Below are 22,657 nucleotides of genomic sequence, written 5' to 3' on the forward strand. Positions count from 1 at the left end.
GGGGGAGACAGGAGGAAACTTTAAGAGAGAGGAGGAGACAGACGATTATAGATGGAGACAAACGGAGACCGATGGAGTCAGACGGAGATAGTTGGAGACAGACGGAGACAAACGGAGACGGTAGGAGACAGAAGATTGCAGACGGAGACAGGAGGAGACAAACGGACACGGGGAGACAGGAGGAAACTTGAGACGGAGGGAGACAGGAGGAAACTTTGGGAGACAGAGGGAGTCAGACGGAGACAGTGGGAGACAGGAGGAAACTTTAGGAGACAGGAGGAGACAGACGATTATAGACGGAGACAAACGGACACAGACGATTACAGGCGGAGTCAGGAGGAGTCAGTTCTCCCTGACCTGCCTGTTGTTCAGTCCCCAGATGTAGAGCTGGTGGAGCAGGAGGTGCTGCAGGTGAAGGAGGAGGTGCTGGAGGCCAACATGTCCCGCGGTGAACAAACAGAAGAAGACGTTCCGCTCATTGGAGATGACGGTGAGTCCAGACAAAACTCTGCTGCATGTGTCCCCACTGACGGTCCTCAGGGACAGACATCAGAGGACAGACTGTACTAAGTGTCCTGCTCTTGTCTCTCTGAAGGACTGCTGGAGTCGGTCCCTTGTGGAGCTGCAGGTCAGAGACAGCAGGACACTCAGTCTGCTTCCATCCAGATCCAGACCCAGAACCAGAACCAGACCCAGACCCAGAGCAGCAGGAGGAGTCTGAGCGTCAGCAGCAGAGGAGTGGAGGTCAGTGGCTCCTCTCCTCTCCTTGTGTGTGATCTGGGTGGTTCGGCCCGGCTGGGAGCCGTGGACCCGGTCCGGTATGTGGACGAGGGCAGCAGAGACTCTCGGTTTGACGTGTTGTGTGACGCCGGTAGAAGCACTGCCTTGCTGGTTCCCGGGTTTCTTGACGAACTGTCGGGCGGTGAAGCGGCGGCTCGGAGGCCGTCGTGTTCGTACTCGCTGGCGGCGGCGGATTTCCCGTCGACCTCCTGCGGTGTTAACGGCTGGACTCGTTACGGCCCCGCCCCCCTCGCATCCTTCAGTGACGGCAACAAAGGGCCTCCTCGACCCGCCAAGGAGAGACTGTTTGTCTGCAGCTACTGCGGCAAAGCTTTCAACCGGCCCAAGAAGGTGGAGATCCACCAGCGTGTCCACACCGGGGAGAAACCTTTCAGCTGCTCCACCTGCGGGAAGACCTTCTCAGAGGCCGGCAACCTGAGGAAGCACCAGCGCGTCCACACCGGGGAGAAACCCTACAGCTGTGGGCTCTGTGGCCGAGGCTTCGCCTGGATACGCAACCTGAAAACACACCAGCACAAGAGTCACCCTGAAATGAAGACTGACGAGGACGTCTGGGAAAAGAACTGAACCTCTGTCTCTGCAGGTAGAAGATGTTCTGATCACTGGACACGACCACTTCAGGTGGAGCAGAACCTGGTCGGTCACTACAGAGACCTCATGCTTCACGTGATTGGCTCGCTTGGGTTTGATAACTCCGGCTGTTAGAGCAGGAGGAGGATCGGGTCGAATCAGAATCAACACGGACATGAACACACTTCATTTCTCAAACAGGAGCGTCAGAGCTGCATCATGTTGTACAGAGCTGGACCGGGACCTGATGGACCGGGACCTGCTAGCAGACAGGCGATAATCAGGGAGGAGGAACATGATCAATACTTATTAAACTGTTCCCTCTGCTGCCATCAATCAGTCTTCATGTTTCCACTGAGACAATTAAAAAGGTGAAATAACTCTCCTCCATCATGTGGTGATTTGTGAAGAGTCTCGGTGGTTTTCTTTGGATCTGGTCGCGTTATTGGACAGAAGTTCTGATGTTCTGAACCCGGGAGATTCTTACTGAGCCTGAACATTTGATTTGATCTGCTAAGACTCTGAGTAAAGAAAGGAGTGAGGAGGTGTGGGAGACCCCGTTGCCAGGTGACACATCCCTTTAAAAGATGTGATTGGTTGATTTAAAAAAAAAAAAAAAGAAGCTGTCTTGGTGATAAAGGGACAGAATGGACAGTGACCTCCAGTGGAAATAAAATGAACTGCGTGTCGATAAGAGTCTGAAAGTGTTTGTGATCAGTGCTGAAGGTTGAACACTCGTCATTTCTGCACTCATCAAACATCTTCATCACTTTCAAACAAACATTGTCCTGCAGATATACAACCTGTTTCCAAAACACTAGTGAGTGTAAAATGTAAATAAAAACAATGTGATGATTATTAAATCACATAAATTTTTATTATTTAATAGAAAACAGTTCACAGACAACATATCGAATGTTGAAACAGAAATTGTTATTTTCTAAAAATAATTTCTCATTGTGAATCTGATGTCAGCAGCACGTCTCTATGAAGTTGTTCCAGGATCATGTTCACCACTGAGCTGCATCAACTCTTCTTTTAACAACACTCTGGAAACGTTGGGAAACTGAGGAGACCAGTTTCTGGAGTTTTGAAAGTGAAATGTGGTCCCATTCTTGCCTGATAGAGGATTTCAGCTGCTCAACAGTTCAGGGTCTCCTTTGTTGTATTGTTCATGTCCTGATGCTCCAGATGTTTCCAATGATTGACAGGTCTGGACTGCAGGAGGCCAGTTTATCAGCGGACTCTTCTACTAGAGAACCATGCTGTTGGAATACGTGCAGAATGTGGTTGGACGTTGTTCTGCTGAAATAAACAAGACCTTCCCTGAAAGAGACGTTGTCTGGATGGCAGCATATGTTGCTCCAAAACCTGAATATATCATTCAGCATTAATGCTTCCTTCCAGATGTTCAAGCTACCCATGCCATGTGCACTAATGCATCCCTGTACCATCACAGATGCTGGCTTTAGAACTGAGCTGATAACAAGCTGGATGGTCCCTCTCCTCTTTAACCTGGAGGATGCAGCGTCCATGATTTCCAAACAGAATCTCAGATTGTGATCCATCAGATCTCAGGACAGTTGTCCACTTCACCTCAGTCCATCTTCAATGATCTCGGTCCAGAGAAGGCGGCGGTGTTTCTGGATCGTGTTTCTATCTGGTTTCTTCTTTGGAGGGATTTAACCTGCATTTGTGGACGCAGCGATGAACTGTGTTCACAGACGATGGTTTTCACAAGTGTTCCTGAGCCCATGCAGTGATTTCCACTCCAGAACAGTGTGTTTTGAATAATTTGAGGGCCCGAAGATCACCACCATCCTCTGTTGGTTTTTAGCTTTGTCCTTTGCGTGCAGACATTTCCCCAGATTTTCTGAATCTTTAATGTAGAATCTTTTAATTAATGTAGTGTTTGATGAATTCTTTGCAATTTTACGTTGAGGAACATTATTCTTAGATTGTTGAACTATTTTCCAACACAGTCTTTCAGAGTGGTGAACCTCTCCCCAGCTTCACTGCTTAGAGACTCTGTCTCTCTGAAATCATCGTTTTATACCCAATCATGTTACTGATCTGTTGCCATGGTAACCTGATTAGTTGTCAGATGTTCCAACAGTTTTTTTTTGTTTTTTTTTACACAACTTTTCCATCTTTTGTTGATCCTGTCACAACTTTTTAGAGACGTGTTGCTGCTCAGATTCAAAATGAGCAGATATTTTTAATAAAATAATTAAATTTCTCAGTTTCAACATTTGTTGTCTTTGATTTATTTTGTTTTAAATATTGAGTTTGTGCTTTATAAATCATCAAATTCTGTTTTTATTTCCATTTTACAGAGCGTCTCCTGTTTCAGAAACGGGTTGTAATCTAGAGTTTCGTAAATGTCATTCAAGAATATTTCTCTGACCTCGCTGTACTTTTTTTCTCTGATTGATGAACTCTTCATCCTCTCAGTCTTCCTCAGTGTCTCTGCTCATGAGCTCTCTGAAGGGTGCAGGTGGGAACTACTCTGAACTTTTGTGGAAAAATCTTTGAAAACGTCACAATTCTAAGAATGTTATCAGAGTTTAGTCACCAGGAGGATCAGCCCGGGTGTGTGTCTGGTTGTGTGTATCTGATTGTATGTGTCTGGTTGTGTGGATATCGTTGTGTATCTGATTGTATGTGTCTGGTTGTGTGGATATCGTTGTGTGTGTCTATATTGTGCATCTGGTGTGTGTATATCGTTGTGCGTGTCTGATTGTATGTATATCATTGTGTGTGTCTGGTTGTGTGTATATCGTTGTGTGTGTCTATATCGTGCATCTGGTGTGTGTATATCGTTGTGCGTGTCTGATTGTGTGTATATCGTTGTGTGAATGGTTGTGTGTATATCGTTGTGTGTCTGGTCGTGTGTATATCGTTGTGTGTCTGGTTGTGTGTATATTGTGTGTGTCTGGTCGTGTGTTTCTGGTTGTGTATATATCGTTGTGTGTCGAGTTGTGTGTATATCGTGTGTGTTGTGTGTATATTGTGTGTATCGTGTGTGTCTGGTCTTGTGTTTCTGGTTGTCTGTGTTCGGTTCTGTGTATATCGTTGTGTTTCTGATTGTGTGTACATCGTTTAAAGGGTCTGGTTGTGTGCATATCGTTGTGTGTGTCTGGTGTGTGTTTGGTCACGTGTTTCTGGTTGTGTGTGTCTAGTTGTGTGTATATTGTTGTGTGTGTCTGGTCGTGTGTATATCGTTGTGTGTTTCTGTTTCTGTGTATATCATTTTTTGTGTCTGGTGTGTATATCGTTGTGTGTGTATCGTGTGTATATCGTGTGTGTGTCTGGTCTTGTGTTTCTGGTTGTGTGTGTTCGGTTTTGTGTATATCGTTGTGTGTATCTGATTGTGTGTATATCGTTTAAAGCGTCTGGTTATGTGTGTTTGGTCATGTGTTTCTGGTTGTGTGTGTCTATTTGTGTGTATATAGTTGTGTTTTTCCGGTTATGTGTGTCTCGTCGTGTGTATATCGTGTGTCTGGTTGTGTGTATATAGTTGTGTGTGTCTGTTTCTGTGTATATCGTTGTGTGTATATCGTGTTTGTCTGGTTGTGTGTGTCTGATTGTGTGCATATCGTTGTGTATGTGGTTATGTGTATATCGTTGTGTTTCTGGTTGTGTGTGTCCGGTTGTGTGTATAACGTTGTGCGTGTCTGGTTGTGTGTATATCGTCGTGTGTGTCTGGTCGTGTATATCGTGTGTCTGGTTGTGTGTATATCGTTGTGTGTATATCGTTGTGTGTCTGGTCGTATGTTTCTGGTTGTGTGTGTTCGGTCGTGTGTTTCTGGTTGTGTGTGTTTGGTTGTGTATATCGTTGTGTGTGTCTGGTTGTGTATATATCGTTGTGTGTCTAGTTGTGTGTATATATCGTTGTGTGTCTGGTTGTGTGTATATCGTTGTGTGTATATCGTGTGTGTCTGGTCTTATGTTTCTGGTTGTGTGTGTTCGGTTTTGTGTATAACGTTGTGCGTGTCTGGTTGTGTGTATATCGTCTTGTGTTTCTGGTCGTGTATATCGTGTATCTGATTGTGTGTGTATATCATTTAAAGCATCTGGTTGTGTGTATATCTTTGTGTGTGTCTGGTCGTGTATATCGTGTTTGTCTGGTTGTGTGTCTGATTGTGCGTATATCATTGTGTATGTGGTTATGTGTATATCGTTGTGTCTCCGGTTGTGTGTATATCGTTGTGCGTGTCTGGTTGTGTGTATATCGTTGTTTGTCTGGTTGTGTGTATATCGTGTGTGTCTGGTCTTGTGTTTCTGGTTGTGTGTGTTCGGTTTTGTGTATCTGATTGTGTGTACATCGTTTAAAGTGTCTGGTTGTGTGTATCGTTGTGTGTGTCTGGTTGTGTGTGTCTGGTTGTGTGTGTCTCGTCGTGTGTACATCGTGTTTGTCTGGTTGTGTGTGTCTGATTGTGCATATATCGTTGTGTATGTGGTTATGTGTATATTGTTGTGTGTCTGTTTGTGTGTTTCTGGTTGTGTCTCCGGTTGTGTGTATATCGTTGTGCGTGTCTGGTTGTGTGTATATAGTTGTGCGTGTCTGGTTGTGTGTATATCGTTGTGTGTCTGGTTGTGTATATATCGTTGTGTGTATATCGTGTGTTTCTGGTTGTGGTACTGGTTGTGTGTATATAGTTGTGTGTGTGTGTATATCGTTGTGTATCTGTTTCTGTGTATATCGTTTTTTGTGTCTGGTTGAGTGTATATCGTGTGTGTGTGTGTGTGGTTATGTGTATATCGTTGTGTGTGTCTGGTTGTGTGTATATCGTTGTGTGTCTGATTGTGTGTGTTTGGTCATGTGTTTCTGGTTGTGTGTGTCTGGTTCTGTGTATATTGTTGTGTGTGTCTGGTTGTGTGTATATCGTTGTGTGTCTGGTCGTGTGTATATCGTTGTGTTTCTGGTTGTGTGTGTCTGATTGCGTGTATATCGTTGTGTGTGTCTGTTTCTGTGTATATCGTTTTTTGTGTCTGGTTGTGTGTATATAGTTGTGTGTCTGATTGTGTGTATATCGTTGTGTATGTGGCTATGTGTATATCGTTGTGTTTCTGGTTGTGTGTATATCGTTGTGTGTATATAGTTGTGTGTTTCTGGTTGTGTGTATATCGTGTTTGTCTGGTTGTGTGTGTCTGATTGTGTGTATATCGTTGTGTATGTGGTTATGTGTATATCGTTGTGTGTCTGTTTGTGTGTTTCTGGTTGTGTCTCCGGTTGTGTGTATATAGTTGTGGGTGTCTGGTTGTGTGTATATCGTTGTGTGTGTCTGGTTGTGTATATCGTGTGTCTGGTTGTGTGTATATCGTGTGTGTATATCGTTGTGTGTCTGGTTGTGGTACTGGGTGTGTGTATATCGTTGTGTATCTGATTGTGTGTATCCAGTTGTGTGTATATTGTTGTGTATCTGATTGTGTGTATATCGTTGGATGTGTCTGGCTGTGTATATCGTTGTGTGTGTCTGTTTCTGTGTATATCGTTTTTTTTTGTCTGGTTGTGTGTTTCTGGTTGTGGGTCCGGTTGTGTGTATATCGTTGTCTGTATCTGGTTGTAGGTAGGTAGGTAGATACTTACTTTATTAATCCCAGAGGGGAATTCTTTTTGCTACAGCAGCATACAGAAGCAATAAGATAACAATAGAAATAATAGAATAAAATAATAGAATAGAATAATAGAAAAGCATAAAATAGCAGTAAAAAATATAAAATATAAAATGCACAGTATATACAGTATATACAGTACATTATATATCTATATATATTATATACAAACAAACCAAGAAACACAGTCAATATATATATATACATATATATATGTATATACACAGTACAGTATATATAATTTTTTTTCATGTCTGCCACACTTTAATGTTTCAGATCATCAAACAAATTTAAATATTAGTCAACGATAACACAAGTAAACACAAAATGAGGTTTTTAAATGAAGGTTTTTATTATAAGGGGAGAAAAACAATCCAAACCCACATGGCCCTGTGTGAAAAAGTGTTTGCCCCCTCCTGTTAAAACATAACTTAACTGTGGTTTATCACACCTGAGTTCAATTTCTCGAGCCACACCCAGGCCTGATTACTGACACACCTGTTCTCAATCAAGAAATCACTTCAATAGGACCTGCCTGACAAAGTGAAAGAGACCAAAAGATCCTCAAAAGATAGACATCATGCCGAGATCCAAAGAAATTCAGGAACAAATGAGAAAGAAAGTAATTGAGATCTATCAGTCTGGAAAAGGTTCTAAAGCCATTTCTAAAGCTTTGGGACTCCAGAGAACCACAGTGAGAACCATTATCCACAAATGGAGAAAACATGGAACACCGGTGAACCTTCCCAGGAGCGGCCGGCCGACCAAAATTACCCCGAGAGAGCAGCGACGACTCATCCGAGAGGTCACAAAAGACCCCACGACAACATCCAAAGAACTGCAGGCCTCACTTGCCTCAGTTCAGGTCAGTGTTCATGACTCCACCAGAAGAAAGAGACTCGGCAGAAATGGCTGCATGGCAGAGTTCCAAGACCAAAACCACCGCTGAGCAAAAAGAACATTAAGGCTCGTCTCATTTTTTCCAGAAAACATCTTGATGATCCCCGAGACTTTTGGGAAAATACTCTGTGGACTGACGAGACCAAAGTTGAACTTTTTGGAAGGTGTGTGTCCCGTTACATCTGGTGTAAAAGTAACACCGCGTTTCAGAACAAGAACCTCATACCAACAGTAAAACATGGTGGTGGTAGTGTGATGGTCTGGGGCTGTTTTACTGCTTCAGGACCTGGAAGACTTGCTGTGATAAATGGAACCATGAATTCTACCGTCTCCCAAAACATCCTGAAGGAGAACGTCCGGCCGTCTGTTCGTGACCTCAAGCTGAAGCCAACTTGGGTTCTGCAGCAGGACGATGATCCAAAACACACCAGCAAGTCCACCTCTGAATGGATGAAGAAAAACAAAATGAAGACTTTGGAGTGGCCTCGTCAAAGTCCTGACCTGAATCCTATTGAGATGCTGTGGCATGACCTTAAAAAGGAGGTTGGTGCTGGAAAACCCTCCAATGTGGCTGAATTACAACAACAACTCTGTAAAGATGAGTCGGCCAACATTCCTCCACAGCTGGAAAAGACTCATTGCAAGTTATCACAAACGTTTGATTGCAGTTGTTGCTGCTGAGGGTGGTCCAACCAGTTATTAGGTTTAGGGGGAAACACTTTTTCACACAGGGCCATGTGGGTTTGGATTGTTTTTCTCCCTTAATAATAAAAACCTTCATTTAAAAATGGCATTTTGTGTTTACTTGTGTTATCTTTGACTAATATTTAAATTTGTTTGATGATCTGAAACATTTAAGTGACAAACAGGCAAAAAAAATAAGAAATCAGGAAGGAGGCAAACACTTTTTCACACCACTGTATATAGTTGTGTGTATCTGATTGTGTGTATATCGTTGTGTGTCTGGCTGTGTGTATATCGGTGTGTATATCGTTGTGTGTGTCTGGTTGTGTGTATAGTGTGTGTGTCTGGCTGTGTGTGATGAAAACATCAAAATTAAACATCTGTTTATTTTCCACATTGAATAAACTGCTGAGTCATGGCGTGTCCCTCCAACATGCTTCACATGTTTCTCTTCTACACTACAGAACAACATGCATGTAAAATCCTCATCACATTACCTAAAGAATCATATAATAATATTGTAAATAACGTGTTCAGGAACCAATCAGCTGCTGTGATTTAAACTCAAACAATAAACATCAGTTAAATAAACTTCATCTGCGATCAGTGATCATCATTTATTTATTATTATTATTATTATTGATTTTTGTCACAGTCTCTGAGGACGTCTCTGGTCTCAGGAACTCTGGTCTCAGAAGACGTCTCTAGTCTCAGAAGACGTCTCCGGTCTCAGAGGACTTAACTTTTCTCAGAGGACGTCTCTGAAGACTTCTTCGGTCTCTGAAGACCTAACTGGTCTCAGAGGACGTCTCTGGTCTCTGAGGATGTCTCTGGTCTCTGAGGACTTAACTGGTCTCTGAGGACGTCTCTGGTCTCAAAGACGTCTCTGGGTTCAGGGGACGTCTCTGGTCTCAGAGGACGTCTCTGGTCTCTGAGGACTTAACTGGTCTCTCAGGACGTCTCTGGTCTCTGAGGACTTAACTGGTCTCTGAGGACATCTCTGGTCTCAGAGGACGTCTCTGGTCTCTGAGGACTTAACTGGTCTCTCAGGACGTCTCTGGTCTCTGAGGACTTAACTGGTCTCTGAGGACATCTCTGGTCTCAGAGGACGTCTCTGGTCTCTGGATTAATATGATGCAGCGTAAAAGTCCTCCTTATGGTGTTGACCTCAGCTCTGAGGAAGATGAAGACCTCTGATGATGAAGACCTCTGAGGAAGATGAAGACTTCTGATGAAGGTAAAGGCCTCTGATGAAGATGAAGACCTCTGATGATGAAGACCTCTGAGGAAGATGAAGACTTCTGATGAAGATAAAGGCCTCTGATGAAGATGAAGACCTCTGATGATAAAGGCCTCTGATGAAGATGAAGATCTCTGATGAAGAGTTCCATGGTGTGTTCTAAATCTCTGAAGACGTCGGTGTGACGAAGGTTACGAAGATTGGGCGGCACAGTGGTGCAGTGGTTAGCACTGTCGCCTCACAGCAAAAAGGTTCCGGGTTCGAATCCGGTCCTGGGCCTTTCTGTGCGGAGTTTGCATGTTCTCCCTGTGCTTGCGTGGGTTCTCTCCGGGTTCTCCGGCTTCCTCCCATCATCCAAAAACATGCACCTCAGGTCAGGTTACCTGGCGCCGCGCTAGTGGCAGCCTGCTGCAGCAGCTCCCCCCTGAGAGCCCCCCTGCTGTAGTGAAGAAATTTCCCCTCGGGGATTAATAAAGTCTATAAAATAAATTACTTTAATCTTGTTTAAACTTGAGAGTTTAAAGAGTTCAGAGAGTTTAAAGAGTTTAGAGAATTGAGAGCTTAAAGAGTTTAGAGTTGAAAGAGTTTACAGAGTTTAAAGTGTTGTTTACAGAGTTTAAAGAGTTTAGAGATTTAGAGTTTTGTCATCGCCTGCACTCAGACCGCCAGTGATCAGCTGCTACATTACATTACATTACATTTTATTTCATTACATTTCATTTCATTACATTACATTTTATTTAGTTTCATTACATTACATTTTATTTCATTACATTTAATTTCATTACATTACATTTTATTACATTAAATTTCATTACATTACATTTTATTTCATTACATTACATTTCATTACATTACATTTTATTTCATTACATTACATTTCATTACATTACATTTTATTACATTAAATTTCATTACATTACATTTTATTTCATTACATGACATTACATTATATTTATCTGACTCTTTTATCCAAAGCGACTTACAATAAGTTCATTCCAACCATGAGGGTTCAAACCAGAACAACAGGAATCAAGAAAATACAATTTCTTCCAGAAAGCCAAACTACAAAGTTCTATCAGTAAGTTCTATTTTAAGATACTAAAGTTCTACTGTTCAAGGTAAAGGAGGAGAAGAAGGAGGAGAAGAAGGAGGAGGAGGAGGAGAAGGAGGAGGAGTGAGCGGGCTGGGATGTAAGATTTGACCATGTCCTGGATGTAGACTGGATGCAGCTACAGTCGCTTTGAATGTGTTTCCTCCGTGATGTGTGTCGGAGTAACACGTTTCCTCCGTGTTGTGTCACAGTAACATGTTTTCTCCATGTTGTGTCATAGTAACATGTTTTCTCCATGTTGTGTGTCACAGTAACACGTTTCCTCCGTGTTGTGTGTCGCAGTAACACGTTTCCTCCGTGTTGTGTGTCGCAGTAACATGTTTCCTTCATGTTGTGTGTCACAGTAACACGTTTCCTCTGTGTTGTGTGTCGCAGTAACAAGTTTCCTCCGTGTTGTGTGTCGCGGTCGTTTCTCTGTGTTGTGTGTCGCAGTAACAAGTTTCCTCCGTGTTGTGTGTCGCAGTAACACGTTTCCTCCGTGTTGTGTGTCGCAGTAACATGTTTCCTTCATGTTGTGTGTCACAGTAACACGTTTCCTCTGTGTTGTGTGTCGCAGTAACATGTTTCCTTCATGTTGTGTGTCACAGTAACACGTTTCCTCTGTGTTGTGTGTCGCAGTAACATGTTTCCTTCATGTTGTGTGTCACAGTAACACGTTTCCTCCGTGTTGTGTGTCGCAGTAACAAGTTTCCTCCGTGTTGTGTGTGTAACACGTTTCCTCCGTGTTGTGTGTCACAGTAACACGTTTCCTCTGTGTTGTGTGTCGCAGTAACAAGTTTCCTCCGTGTTGTGTGTCGCAGTAACACGTTTCCTCCGTGTTGTGTGTCGCAGTAACATGTTTCCTTCATGTTGTGTGTCGCAGTAACAAGTTTCCTCCGTGTTGTGTGTCGCAGTAACATGTTTCCTTCATGTTGTGTGTCACAGTAACACGTTTCCTCCGTGTTGTGTGTCGCAGTAACAAGTTTCCTCCGTGTTGTGTGTCGCAGTAACACGTTTCCTCCGTGTTGTGTGTCACAGTAACACGTTTCCTCCGTGTTGTGTGTCGCAGTAACAAGTTTCCTCCGTGTTGTGTGTCGCAGTAACACGTTTCCTCCGTGTTGTGTGTCGCAGTAACATGTTTCCTTCATGTTGTGTGTCGCAGTAACACGTTTCCTCCGTGTTGTGTGTCACAGTAACATGTTTCCTTCATGTTGTGTGTCGCAGTAACAAGTTTCCTCCGTGTTGTGTGTCGCGGTAACACGTTTCCTCTGTGTTGTGTGTCGCAGTAACAAGTTTCCTCCGTGTTGTGTGTCGCAGTAACACGTTTCCTCCGTGTTGTGTGTCGCAGTAACATGTTTCCTTCATGTTGTGTGTCACAGTAACACGTTTCCTCTGTGTTGTCCTTCATGTTGTGTGTCACAGTAACACGTTTCCTCTGTGTTGTGTGTCGCAGTAACATGTTTCCTTCATGTTGTGTGTCACAGTAACACGTTTCCTCCGTGTTGTGTGTCGCAGTAACAAGTTTCCTCCGTGTTGTGTGTCGCAGTAACACGTTTCCTCCGTGTTGTGTGTCGCAGTAACACGTTTCCTCCGTGTTGTGTGTCACGGTAACACGTTTCCTCCGTGTTGCGTGTCGCGGTAACACGTTTCCTCCGTGTTGTGTGTGCAGAAAAATGACGAGCCGGATGTGGTTCTGGTGAAGGTGGAGGAGGCGGAGCCGGTGACAGTGAACCAGACGAGCCTCAGCATCCAGGAGGGTGAGAGGACACGTCCACCACGACTCACAGGGTCACATGTCTCTACTGCTGTCTCTTACGTGCTTAGTTAGCATTTGTTCGGAATTTCAAAATAAAATGCCCACTTCCTTTTCACTGGTAAACTGGAGCTGCAGGGTGTTCACTGTTTTGTGTTATGTAAGCATCACTGGTGGTCCGTCCCTCTCTAATGAAGGACCAGAGCGTCCCGTGAAAACTCTGAACATGTTTCTCTGTGTGCAGGGTTGGTGGAGTCGAGCACAGACGACTACAGAGGAGCGCTGCCGTTTGAAGAGACCCCCTCCAATCAGCTGTCTGACCTGCAGGACTGTGGGCGGGGCTTTTTAGAGGTCAGCTATGGCCCTTCTTCGATGTGGACTAATGGGGGGGTTGGTTATGGTGACAGCCTCCCGGGGCCGTCCTCACACTGCGCTCCCCTCTCATACCTGCCGGGCTCTCTCATTGGTGCAGAGCCTGGCAGCTCTGGGAGGGGATTGGCTGTTGAGGGCTCCGCAGAGAGGAGCTCTCGAGGTTTCCCCCCCGTTTCCTTTGAACAGCAGCTTCCTGTTATTGATCTGTCGGACGAGTCCGGCCTCTCTCAGGCGTCAGGTCAGATGCAGGTGGGACCGTCTGCTCAGGGGTCGAGTCAGAGCACCACGAAGAGGGTTTACATCTGTAGTTTCTGTGGGAAAGGCTTCCGCTCTCCGGCCAACTTAGAGTCCCACCTGAGGACCCACACCGGAGAGAGACCGTACGGCTGCGTCATCTGCGGCAAAAAGTTCTCCCAGTTCTGGAACCTGAAGATCCACAGGAACATCCACACCGGAGAGAGACCGTACGAGTGCCCGCTCTGCCCCGAGAGGTTCTCCGACCCCAGCAACCTGAAGAAGCACCAGAAGAGACACCACCCTCAGGACACGGGGCTGTCAGGGACGTCTTAGCTGGAGGACGGAGGGCCACAACAAGCGTCATGTTTAACAATCCCTCTGTAATTTACAGACACGGCACGCGAATGACCTCCTCGCTCAACAGAACGGGTGACAGGAAGTGGAGGTCTGAGGGCTGTAACGGTACGGGCTTCAGCGCAGGACGCTCGCTTTCCATCAGGAGTCTCTTTACGTCCTCCTGGAACTGAAGGTCTGTAGCTTCAGTTCCAGGAGGACCGATTTGTCAGAGCACTAGCTGCTGTTTATCAGCTGCAGCAGGCAACTGCAGGGTTAGACTGCTAGCAGCAGCGTTAGCCTGCTAGCAGCAGCGGTTCTTCGCTCTACAGATCAAACTGCAGATTTTAACCGTTCAACTTAATCATTAACTTTTTTCTACAATGTATTTCTTTAGTGTTACGATCATCGCTGACATCTGTCGTATATATTTTCTCTTGTTGACAGCGTGCACCTTAAATCTTAGTTCGACTGATGGTCCATGAGCTATTAAACGTCAACACATTTCAAAATAAAAGACAATGTTTTTTTTATATTATCTCTGCGTTCTGAAATGTGTAGAATCGTACGAAGCGAGCTTCATGCTGAGAGGTACCGTTACCCCGACTCAGCAGAACTCTGTAGAACCACTCGTATACATGTTCTAATGTTCTGATGAGTTCTAATAGGGTTCTGATGGAGGTTCTGATGGGGTTCTGATAGGGTTCTGATGGGGGTACTTATGGGGTTCTGATAGGGTTCTGACAGGGTTCTGTAGAAAACAGTTGAATGAGTGGTGGGTCCAAACGGTTGAACAGAACTTCCTGCGGTCACATTTTTTTTATTGTGTCACAGTTTTGTAAAGTTTGAACTGAAATCATTAAAACATTTCACAAACAAACATGAATTTGTGTTTTTATTATAAATCTATAAAATTGTGACACAATAAAATCAGTAAAGTGTTCTGATTCCCACATGTCCCTTCACAATAAGAGCGTGTCCCTGCACAATAAGAGTGTCATTCACATTGAGTGTGTCCCTTCACATTAGCAGCGTGTCCCTTCACAATAAGAGCATGTCCCTTCACATTAACAGCGTGTCCCTTTACATTAACAGCGTGTCCCTGCACAATAAGAGCGCGTCCTTGCACGTTAAGAGCGCGTCCCTCCACATTAAGGCCGTGTCCCTTCACATTAACAGCGTGTCCCTTTACAATAAGAGCGTGTCCCTTCACATTAACAGCGTGTCCCTTCACAATAAGAGCGTGTCCCTTCACAATAAAAGCGTGTCCCTGCACAATCAGAGCATGTCCCTCCACATTGAGAACGTATCCCTTCACATTAACATGTCCTTTCACAATAAGAGCGTGTCCCTTCACAATAAGAGCGTGTCCTTCACATTGAGTGTGTCCCTTCACATTAACAGCGTGTCCCTTCACAATAAGAGCATGTCCCTTCACAATAAAAGCGTGTCCCTGCACAATCAGAGCATGTCCCTCCACATTGAGAACGTATCCCTTCACATTAACATGTCCTTTCACAATAAGAGCGTGTCCCTTCACAATAAGAGCGTGTCCTTCACATTGAGTGTGTCCCTTCACATTAACAGCGTGTCCCTTCACAATAAGAGCATGTCCCTTCACAATAAGAGCGTGTCCCTTCACATTAACAGTGTGTCCCTTCACAATAAGAGCGTGTCCCTTCACAATAAGACCGTGTCCCTTCACACAGACATCTGTCTCCACCCTGATGAGACTGACATCCTTAAATCCCATCTCCCCCCAGTTGGCAGCAGCAGAGCGGACCCCCATGGTATCAGAGGAGTCCAGCAGGATGGCGGCGGTCCAGCTGAAGGTCTCAGACACCAACACGTCCGGTACCAACAACCCAGTGAGCTCTGAGTACTCTCTGTTCGAACTGGAGACCTTCTTCACCCGCTGGGCTCCTGATGACGACTCGGCCCCTTGCACCAATGATGACTCAGCAAAATGTGAGGAGGACGGCGTTATCATCGTAGAGACCCAGACGCAGCCTCGGCAGGCGCTTCAGCCACCACGTGCTTCAGGTTCTTCATCATCGAGGCAGAGTTTCTCCTCTTCATCACCAGGTAACATCCGCTTCTCTTGACACGCCACGCTTTTGTTCTGCAGCTTTTCATGCTGTTTTAAATAATCCTGTCCTGTGACTCATCTATCGGTATTTATTATTGGACTTTATTAGAGCTTCCATCTGTTCGTTTTTATGTACCAAACGACAGATTACACTCATCTATTTGTGATATTTTATTATACAACAAGTAGCTCCTCCCCAGAGATCTGATTGGTCAACAGAACATTTGGAACAAATCATGACATCACATCCTGCTCATCACTGGAAATATCACTCCACCTCCTCAATGGGAATATAGAATTAGAATAGAAATTCATATAATATGTGGTTTCTACTTGTTATAGTTCTATTAAATGAGCCATTTGGTGAAGTCGGGTCTCTTTTGGTCCTTTTTGGTCGCTCTGAGCACCCGTACCGTAACACCACGGATAGTCACGCACTTACAATCCTAGACGAGGCTAGCTGGACCGGTTTGGTTTGAACACATGACACGGAGCTAAAATGTTAAAAACACATGAGAACATGGATATCTTTGTTCATCAGATATCTTTGTTCAACAGATATCTTTGTTCATCAGATATCTTTGTTCAACAGATATCTTCGTTCATCAGATATCTTTGTTCATCAGATATCTTTGTTCATCACATATCTTTGTTCATCAGATATCTTTGTTCATCAGATATCTTTGTTCCAACCAGACTGAGCTAGCTGATCAGTTTAGTGTTTCTATGTTCTGTATTTATTCAGTTGGAGACTAGAAATCCTCTCTGTTGCTAGGTGGTTGCTAAGGGTCGGACTACTTCCTGGAGTAGTAAACGTTACATACGTTACATAACAGTCTACTGATTGTTTTCCAGTTGTTAGTCATACCCATTGTGTTGCCATGGAAATGGAGATCACACTATTCAATTAATTTCAATTCAATTTTATTTATATAGCGCTAAATCACAACACAGGTTATTTCATGGCACTGAACACATTAAAGTTTTTACAGCAGAACTTTAAAATATTATACAGAGAAACCAACAATTCAACAATTCCCACATAAGCTAGGAGGGAAAAACTCCTCTTTTAGGGAGAAAAACCTCCAACAGACGGAAGAAAAACTCCCTTTAACAATCACAGAGCAGAGACATGCAGCTCCATGACGGGACATCTGGAAAAGAAAGAACAGAAACTACACGAGTGAAGGAACTGAATGGAGACAACAGATAATAAGAAGAAACCATGGGAGAGAAAAAGATGAAGTTAATGAGATGTGATGGTGAGATGTGAGTTATAGAGAGTGAAAGAGTGAGAGGTAAGAAGCCCAGTGCATCATGGGAGGTTCCTCAGCAGCCTCGGTCTATAACAGCAGAACTGCAGGATGGTTCAGGTTCACCTGAGCAGCTCAACTATAAACTTTATCAAAAAGGAACGTTTTGAGTGGGACCTTAAAGCTCGAGAAGGTTTCTGCTCCTGAAAACAAACTGGGAGCCTGAAAACTGAAACTCTGATTTACATCCTGCTGGTGGAAACTCTGGGAACCACAAGTAGGCTGAGAGAAGATCTCTGTCAGGATGATGTGGTTCTGTAAGATCTATCAGGATGATGTGGTTCTATAAGATCTGTCAGGATGATGTGGTTCTATAAGATCTATCAGGATGATGTGGTTCTATTAGATCTGTCAGGATGATGTGGTTCTATAAGATCTGTCAGGATGATGTGGTTCTGCAAGATCCGTCAGGATGATGTGGTTCTATAAGATCTATCAGGATGATGTGGTTCTATAAGATCTATCAGGATGATGTGGTTCTATTAGATATATCAGGATGATGTGGTTTTATTAGATCTGTCAGGATTTCAGAAATAAACGTCAGGTTGTAAATCGGTCTTTAGTTTCCTAAAACAGCTGATCAAGATTCTTTTTAAGTAAAGGTTTAATTACAGCCACTTTAAAAGCTTGCGGTACATAGCCGGTTACATCTGATATGGAAGCACTAATTAAAGGGAAGATTTCCTCAAGGAGTTTAGTTGGGATGAGATCCAGGAGACAGGTAGATGATCCAGAGGAGGAAATAATTGCAGTTAGCTCAGAGAGCTCAACAGGAGAGAAATGTTCAAAATATAAATCTGGTCCTACAGTTGCTTTCAGGGCTGCTGTTGCTTAGCAACACATCAGTGACAGTAACAGGAAGGGTCTGCCCAATTCTCTCCCTGATAGTGAGACTTTTATTGCTGAAGAAGTTGATGAAGTAATTACTGCTGAGATCTGAAAGGATCAACAGAGCTGTGACTCTTTGTATCACAGTATCACACTGGAGGGTGTTTTAACACTTCAGTGATGCTGACGTCGCCACCTCGGTCTCGAAGGCATCACTAATCCCGTTAAAGCTCCCTCTGGTGTGATATTGCTGAAACATTACATTACATTTCATTTATCTGACTCTTTTATCCAAAGCGACTTACAATAAGTTCATTCCAACCATGAGGGTACAAAACCAGAACAACAGCAACAGCAAGAATAAAGAAAATATAATTTCTTCCAGAAAGCCAAACTACAAAGTTCTATCAGTAAGTTCCATGTTAAGATACTAAAGTTCTACTGTTCAAGGTAAAGTCTGAAGAGGTGTGTTTTTAGTTTGTGGTGGAAGATGTTCAGAGTTTCTGCTGTCCTGATGTCGTTGGGGAGCTCATTCTACCATTTAGGAGCCAGGACAGCAAACAGTCATGATTTTGTAGAGTGTTTAGCTCAGTGAGGAGCAACAAGCTGATTGGTAGAAGCAGAGTGGAGGGAGGGGCTGGGATGTAAGATTGGACCATGTCCTGGATGTAGACTGGATCCGATCTGTTCGTAGCACGGTACGCAAGTACCAATGTTTGGAAACGGATGCAGGCAGCTACTGGTAACCAGTGAAGGGAGCGGAGGAGGAAGAGGAAGAGGAGGAGGAGGAGTGGAGTAGTGTGAGTGAATCTAGGAGGTTAAAGACCAGTCGAGCTGCTGCATTCTGGATGAGCTGCAGAGGTCAGATGGTACGAACAGGTAGACCTGCTAGGAGGGAGTTACAGTAGTCTAGATGTGAGTTGACCAGAACCTGGACCAGAACCTGGACCAGAATCTGCACCAGAGCCTGGACCAGGGCCTGGACCAGAGCCTAGACCAGAACCTCCTTCTGAGTGAGAAGAGGACATATTCTCCTGACGTTGTGCAGCATGTATCTACAGGAACGTGTTGTTGCAGTGATGTTGGCAGTAAGAGAGAGTTGACTGTGGAGTGTCTCCGAGGTTCTTATCAGTCAGGGTCGGGATAACAGAGTTGTTGAAGGTAGTAGTCAGGTCGAGGGTGGGAGAGTCTTTCTCTGGAAGGAAGAGCAGTTCGGTCTTGTGGAGGTTGATTTCCAGGTGGTGTGAGGACATCCACTGAGAGATGTCAGTCAGACAGGCAGAGATTCATGCTGCTACCTGTGTTTCAGATCTGGAAAAGAGAGGATCAGTTGGGTGTCATCAGCATAGCTGTGGTAGGAAAAGACATGCGAGTGAAGGACAGAGCCGAGAGAGTCGGTGTCGAGAGAAGAGGAGGGGACCCGGGACGGAGCCTTGAGGGACACCAGTAGTGAGAGGACAAGGTTCAGACACAGATCCTCTCCAAGTTACCCGGTAGGTGAGGTGGTTGAGGTAGGATGAGAACAGGGAGAGAGCAGAGCCTGAGACACCGAGGTCCTGAAGGAGGAAAGAAGGATCTGGTGGTTCACTGTGTCAAATGCAGCAGAAGGTCTAGAAGGATCAGGACAGAGGACAGAGAGGCTGCTCTAGCAGTGTGAAGCTTCTCAGAGACAGAAGGAGGACCGTCTCTGTTGAAACCAGACTGGTGGTCAAGAAGGTTATTATGGTGGAGATAGGAGGAGAGTTGGTTAAAGATAGCTCGCTCCAGAGTTTTAGAAAGAAAGGGAAGAAGAGAGACAGTCTGTAGTTGTTTACTTCAGACAGGTTGAGGGGGGGTTTCTTCAGGAGAGGGTTCACTCTCTCCTTCAGAGAGTTCAGGAAACAGACCGTTGACAGAGAAGTGGTGATGAGATGGACAGAAAAGGAAGAAGGTCTGGAGCAATAGACTGGAGAATGTGAGATGGGATGTGGTGAAGGGGGCTGGTGGTTGGGGGTGGGGTGGAGGTTACCAAGGTAACAACTTGATTGGGAGACGACTATTGTCTCTGCTGGAAACGGTCCTCAGCGGTCCAATCGGGCTTTTTGGACATCTGCTGACTGCTTGTGTCTCTCCTCTGGTCTGCAGGGACTTCTGTGTCCACCGCTCTGAGGATACCGGCAGCTTCCCAGCCTCCGTGGAGCAGAGCAGCTTGCGTGATGAGAGGTTCTCCGGCTCAGCTGCTGCAGCATCGGAACAGGATCCGCTGTGCAAAGAGCTCGCTGTCCTGCAGCTCCAAGGCGCCAAGTGTCTCCGGTATCAGCTCCACCGTGGCTCCACCCCCTCTCCCTGTCACGGGATCCACAGCAGCGCTGGCTGGGCTTGAGATGGCCATTGCTGCCCAGCATCGAGCCCGCCTCCTGGATCGCCACGACAACAACTCGTCGGTCAGCGTCGTGCCCGGCGACCGTCGCAGGAAGAGCTACGTGTGCCGAGCCTGCGGCAAAGCTTTCTCCGGCTTGTCCAACCTGGAGGCCCACGAGAGAGTCCACACGGGGGAGAAACCTTTCCACTGCCAAACCTGCGGGAAACGCTTCTCTGAGGCCGGAAACCTGAAGAAGCACCAGAGAGTTCACACCGGGGAGAAACCCTTCAGCTGCCAGCAGTGTGGGAAGAGGTTTGCCTGGATCTGCAACCTGAGGACTCACCAGCAGTCGGCCACCGGCTGTGGTGCGCCGGCCCGGGGGGGGTTAGACCTAGGCTGACCTCCCTGCAGGCCTGGGGGGGTTAGACCCCAGAGGACCCGTCTGCTGCTGGAAGGACTCTGACACTCTCATGGTGACGTGGTGCAGCAGCTCTCCATTAAACAACCAAAGTGGTTTTAATCCTATAAATCATTTTTTACTGACCGGCTAGCAAACGTCTGATTTCTTGATTTAAACATTTTTTTGTTTTTTTAATAGTTAATGGTTCACATCACTGAACACCGACGTGGTCGCTTGAGGAAACAGAACCTCCACAAGACTTCGGTGTCCTTCGTCCTCTTTGCTGTTAATGTCTTCCTCTGACTTGTTCTCAGGTGTTTCTGGATTTGGATTCCTGTGGGGATCAATAACACTCTTTATGTTGCAGGACATAATGTAGAGATGTGACATTGTGTCTCCAGCTGGAAACCAACAATCCCGCTGATCAGCCTGTTTCTGCAGAGCACACAAACGTTCCACATGTCTGCTTTTATACCGTGAACATTAAAATGACTGACAATAAATTCAGACTTTATTCGAGTGAGTTTATTTGTACTTTATTTATTTTATTTTATTTATTTATTTTATTTGTACTTTATTAATCCCCGAGGGGAAATTTTTTCGCTTTATAAACAGTGTCTGTAAATCTACGACATCAAACCGATCCAGCGCTCCGTTCTGAGACTTCCTGCTGATGTTTGTCTGTCCAACAGAGACTCTTCACTGTGTCTCAGTGAGTCTGACTGATCGGAGACAGTAGTTACTGCCAGCAGTCGTCAGGTTCACACACAGACAGCGATGAGCACCGCAGCCTCAGGATCAGGATGTCAATCAGTCTGACTGACTGATTGACTAAATATGAGGAGCACCTGTCAATCAGACTGAATACCTGTTCACTGTTACGTCCCCCAACTGATGTCTAGGGCAGGCGGGGAGTAGAAATGTAAATAAACTAGGGAAAAAGGATCATGGGCAACAAATTAATAAACAAAAGGGATTTATTAACCATAAATCAAACAACCATAGAAGGCACAAACTTAAAACTTTTCCACAAGGGATAAAGCGACACTCAGCAATGCTACCACAATAAACAATCTAGCTAAATGGTCACCTACCAACGCACTGGCACACACAACACCTACGCACACAAAATGTAACGTGCTTGCTGGCCCACAGGATTGTCTGCCTGGCTTCCCCAGCCTCTTATCCACTGGGGCACCAATCAGCAGATTCCTAAAAAAGGCTAATTTAGACTCTGCCAGGCCAATATCAAACCTCCCATTTTTAAGTAAAATAATTGAAAAGGCGGTTTTTCAACAGCTGAATAACTTCTTGGCCATAAATAAGTGTTTTGATGTCTTCCAGTCAGGCTTTCGACAGCAACACAGGACTGAAGCTGCTCTTGTTAAGGTTTTCAATGACATCCACTTAAACACAGACAGTGGCAGAATTTCAGTCTTAGTATTACTGGATCTCAGTGCTGCATTCGACACGGTCGACCATGACATACTACTAGACAGACTAAAAATCTGGGTGGGACTCTCTGGCACTAAACTAGTTTGAATCCTACTTGAAGGACCGAGAATACTTTGTGTCTGCAGCTAATTACACATCAGAGCGCACTAAAATGACGTGGTGTTCCCCAAGGTTCAATTCTGGGGCCTCTTCTGTTCAACATCTACATGCTTCCACTAGCTCAGATTATGGAAAGAAACAAAGTGTGTTATCATAATTATGCAGACAACACACAAATCTACATAATTATATCACCAGGGGACTATAATCCCATACCAGGATTGTAAATGCATTGAACAAATCAACAACTGGATGTGCCAAAATGTTCTTCAATTAAACAAAGATAAAACAGAAGTAATTGTTTTTGAGGCTAAAGATGAACTATTGAAAGTCAATGCTCAGCTTCAATCTCTGATGTTAAAAACCACAAACCAAGCTAGAAATCTGTAGTTATGGATTCAGACCTCAATCTGAACAGCCATATCAAGACAATTACAAAATCAGCCTGCTATCACCTGAAGAATATATCGAGGATTAGAGGACTTATGTCGCAACAGGATTTGGAAAAACTTGTCCATGCATTCATCTTC

The 22,657-nt window shown here is 44.7% G+C and overlaps 1 protein-coding gene across 1 annotated transcript; it reads left to right on the forward strand.

Annotated features, from left to right (window-relative positions):
• The first annotated feature begins 8 nt into the window (after window positions 1–8).
• LOC138614784 (zinc finger protein 420-like) lies at window positions 9–21,092 on the forward strand. Its single transcript, XM_069688361.1, has 7 exons — window positions 9–490; window positions 596–1,356; window positions 12,577–12,664; window positions 12,905–13,595; window positions 14,698–14,908; window positions 15,366–15,687; window positions 19,957–21,092. Exons 1-7 carry the CDS (start codon window positions 52–54, stop codon window positions 20,571–20,573), a joined length of 3,129 nt encoding a protein of 1,042 aa, XP_069544462.1. The 5' UTR covers window positions 9–51; the 3' UTR covers window positions 20,574–21,092.
• Window positions 21,093–22,657: the final 1,565 nt, after the last annotated feature.

The sequence above is a fragment of the Brachyistius frenatus genome, unplaced genomic scaffold (genome assembly GCF_029030835.1).
Source record: "Brachyistius frenatus isolate BFR_SWC_R1_liver_20210118 unplaced genomic scaffold, ASM2903083v1 Contig_570, whole genome shotgun sequence".
In the NCBI taxonomy this organism is placed as follows: domain Eukaryota; kingdom Metazoa; phylum Chordata; class Actinopteri; family Embiotocidae; genus Brachyistius; species Brachyistius frenatus.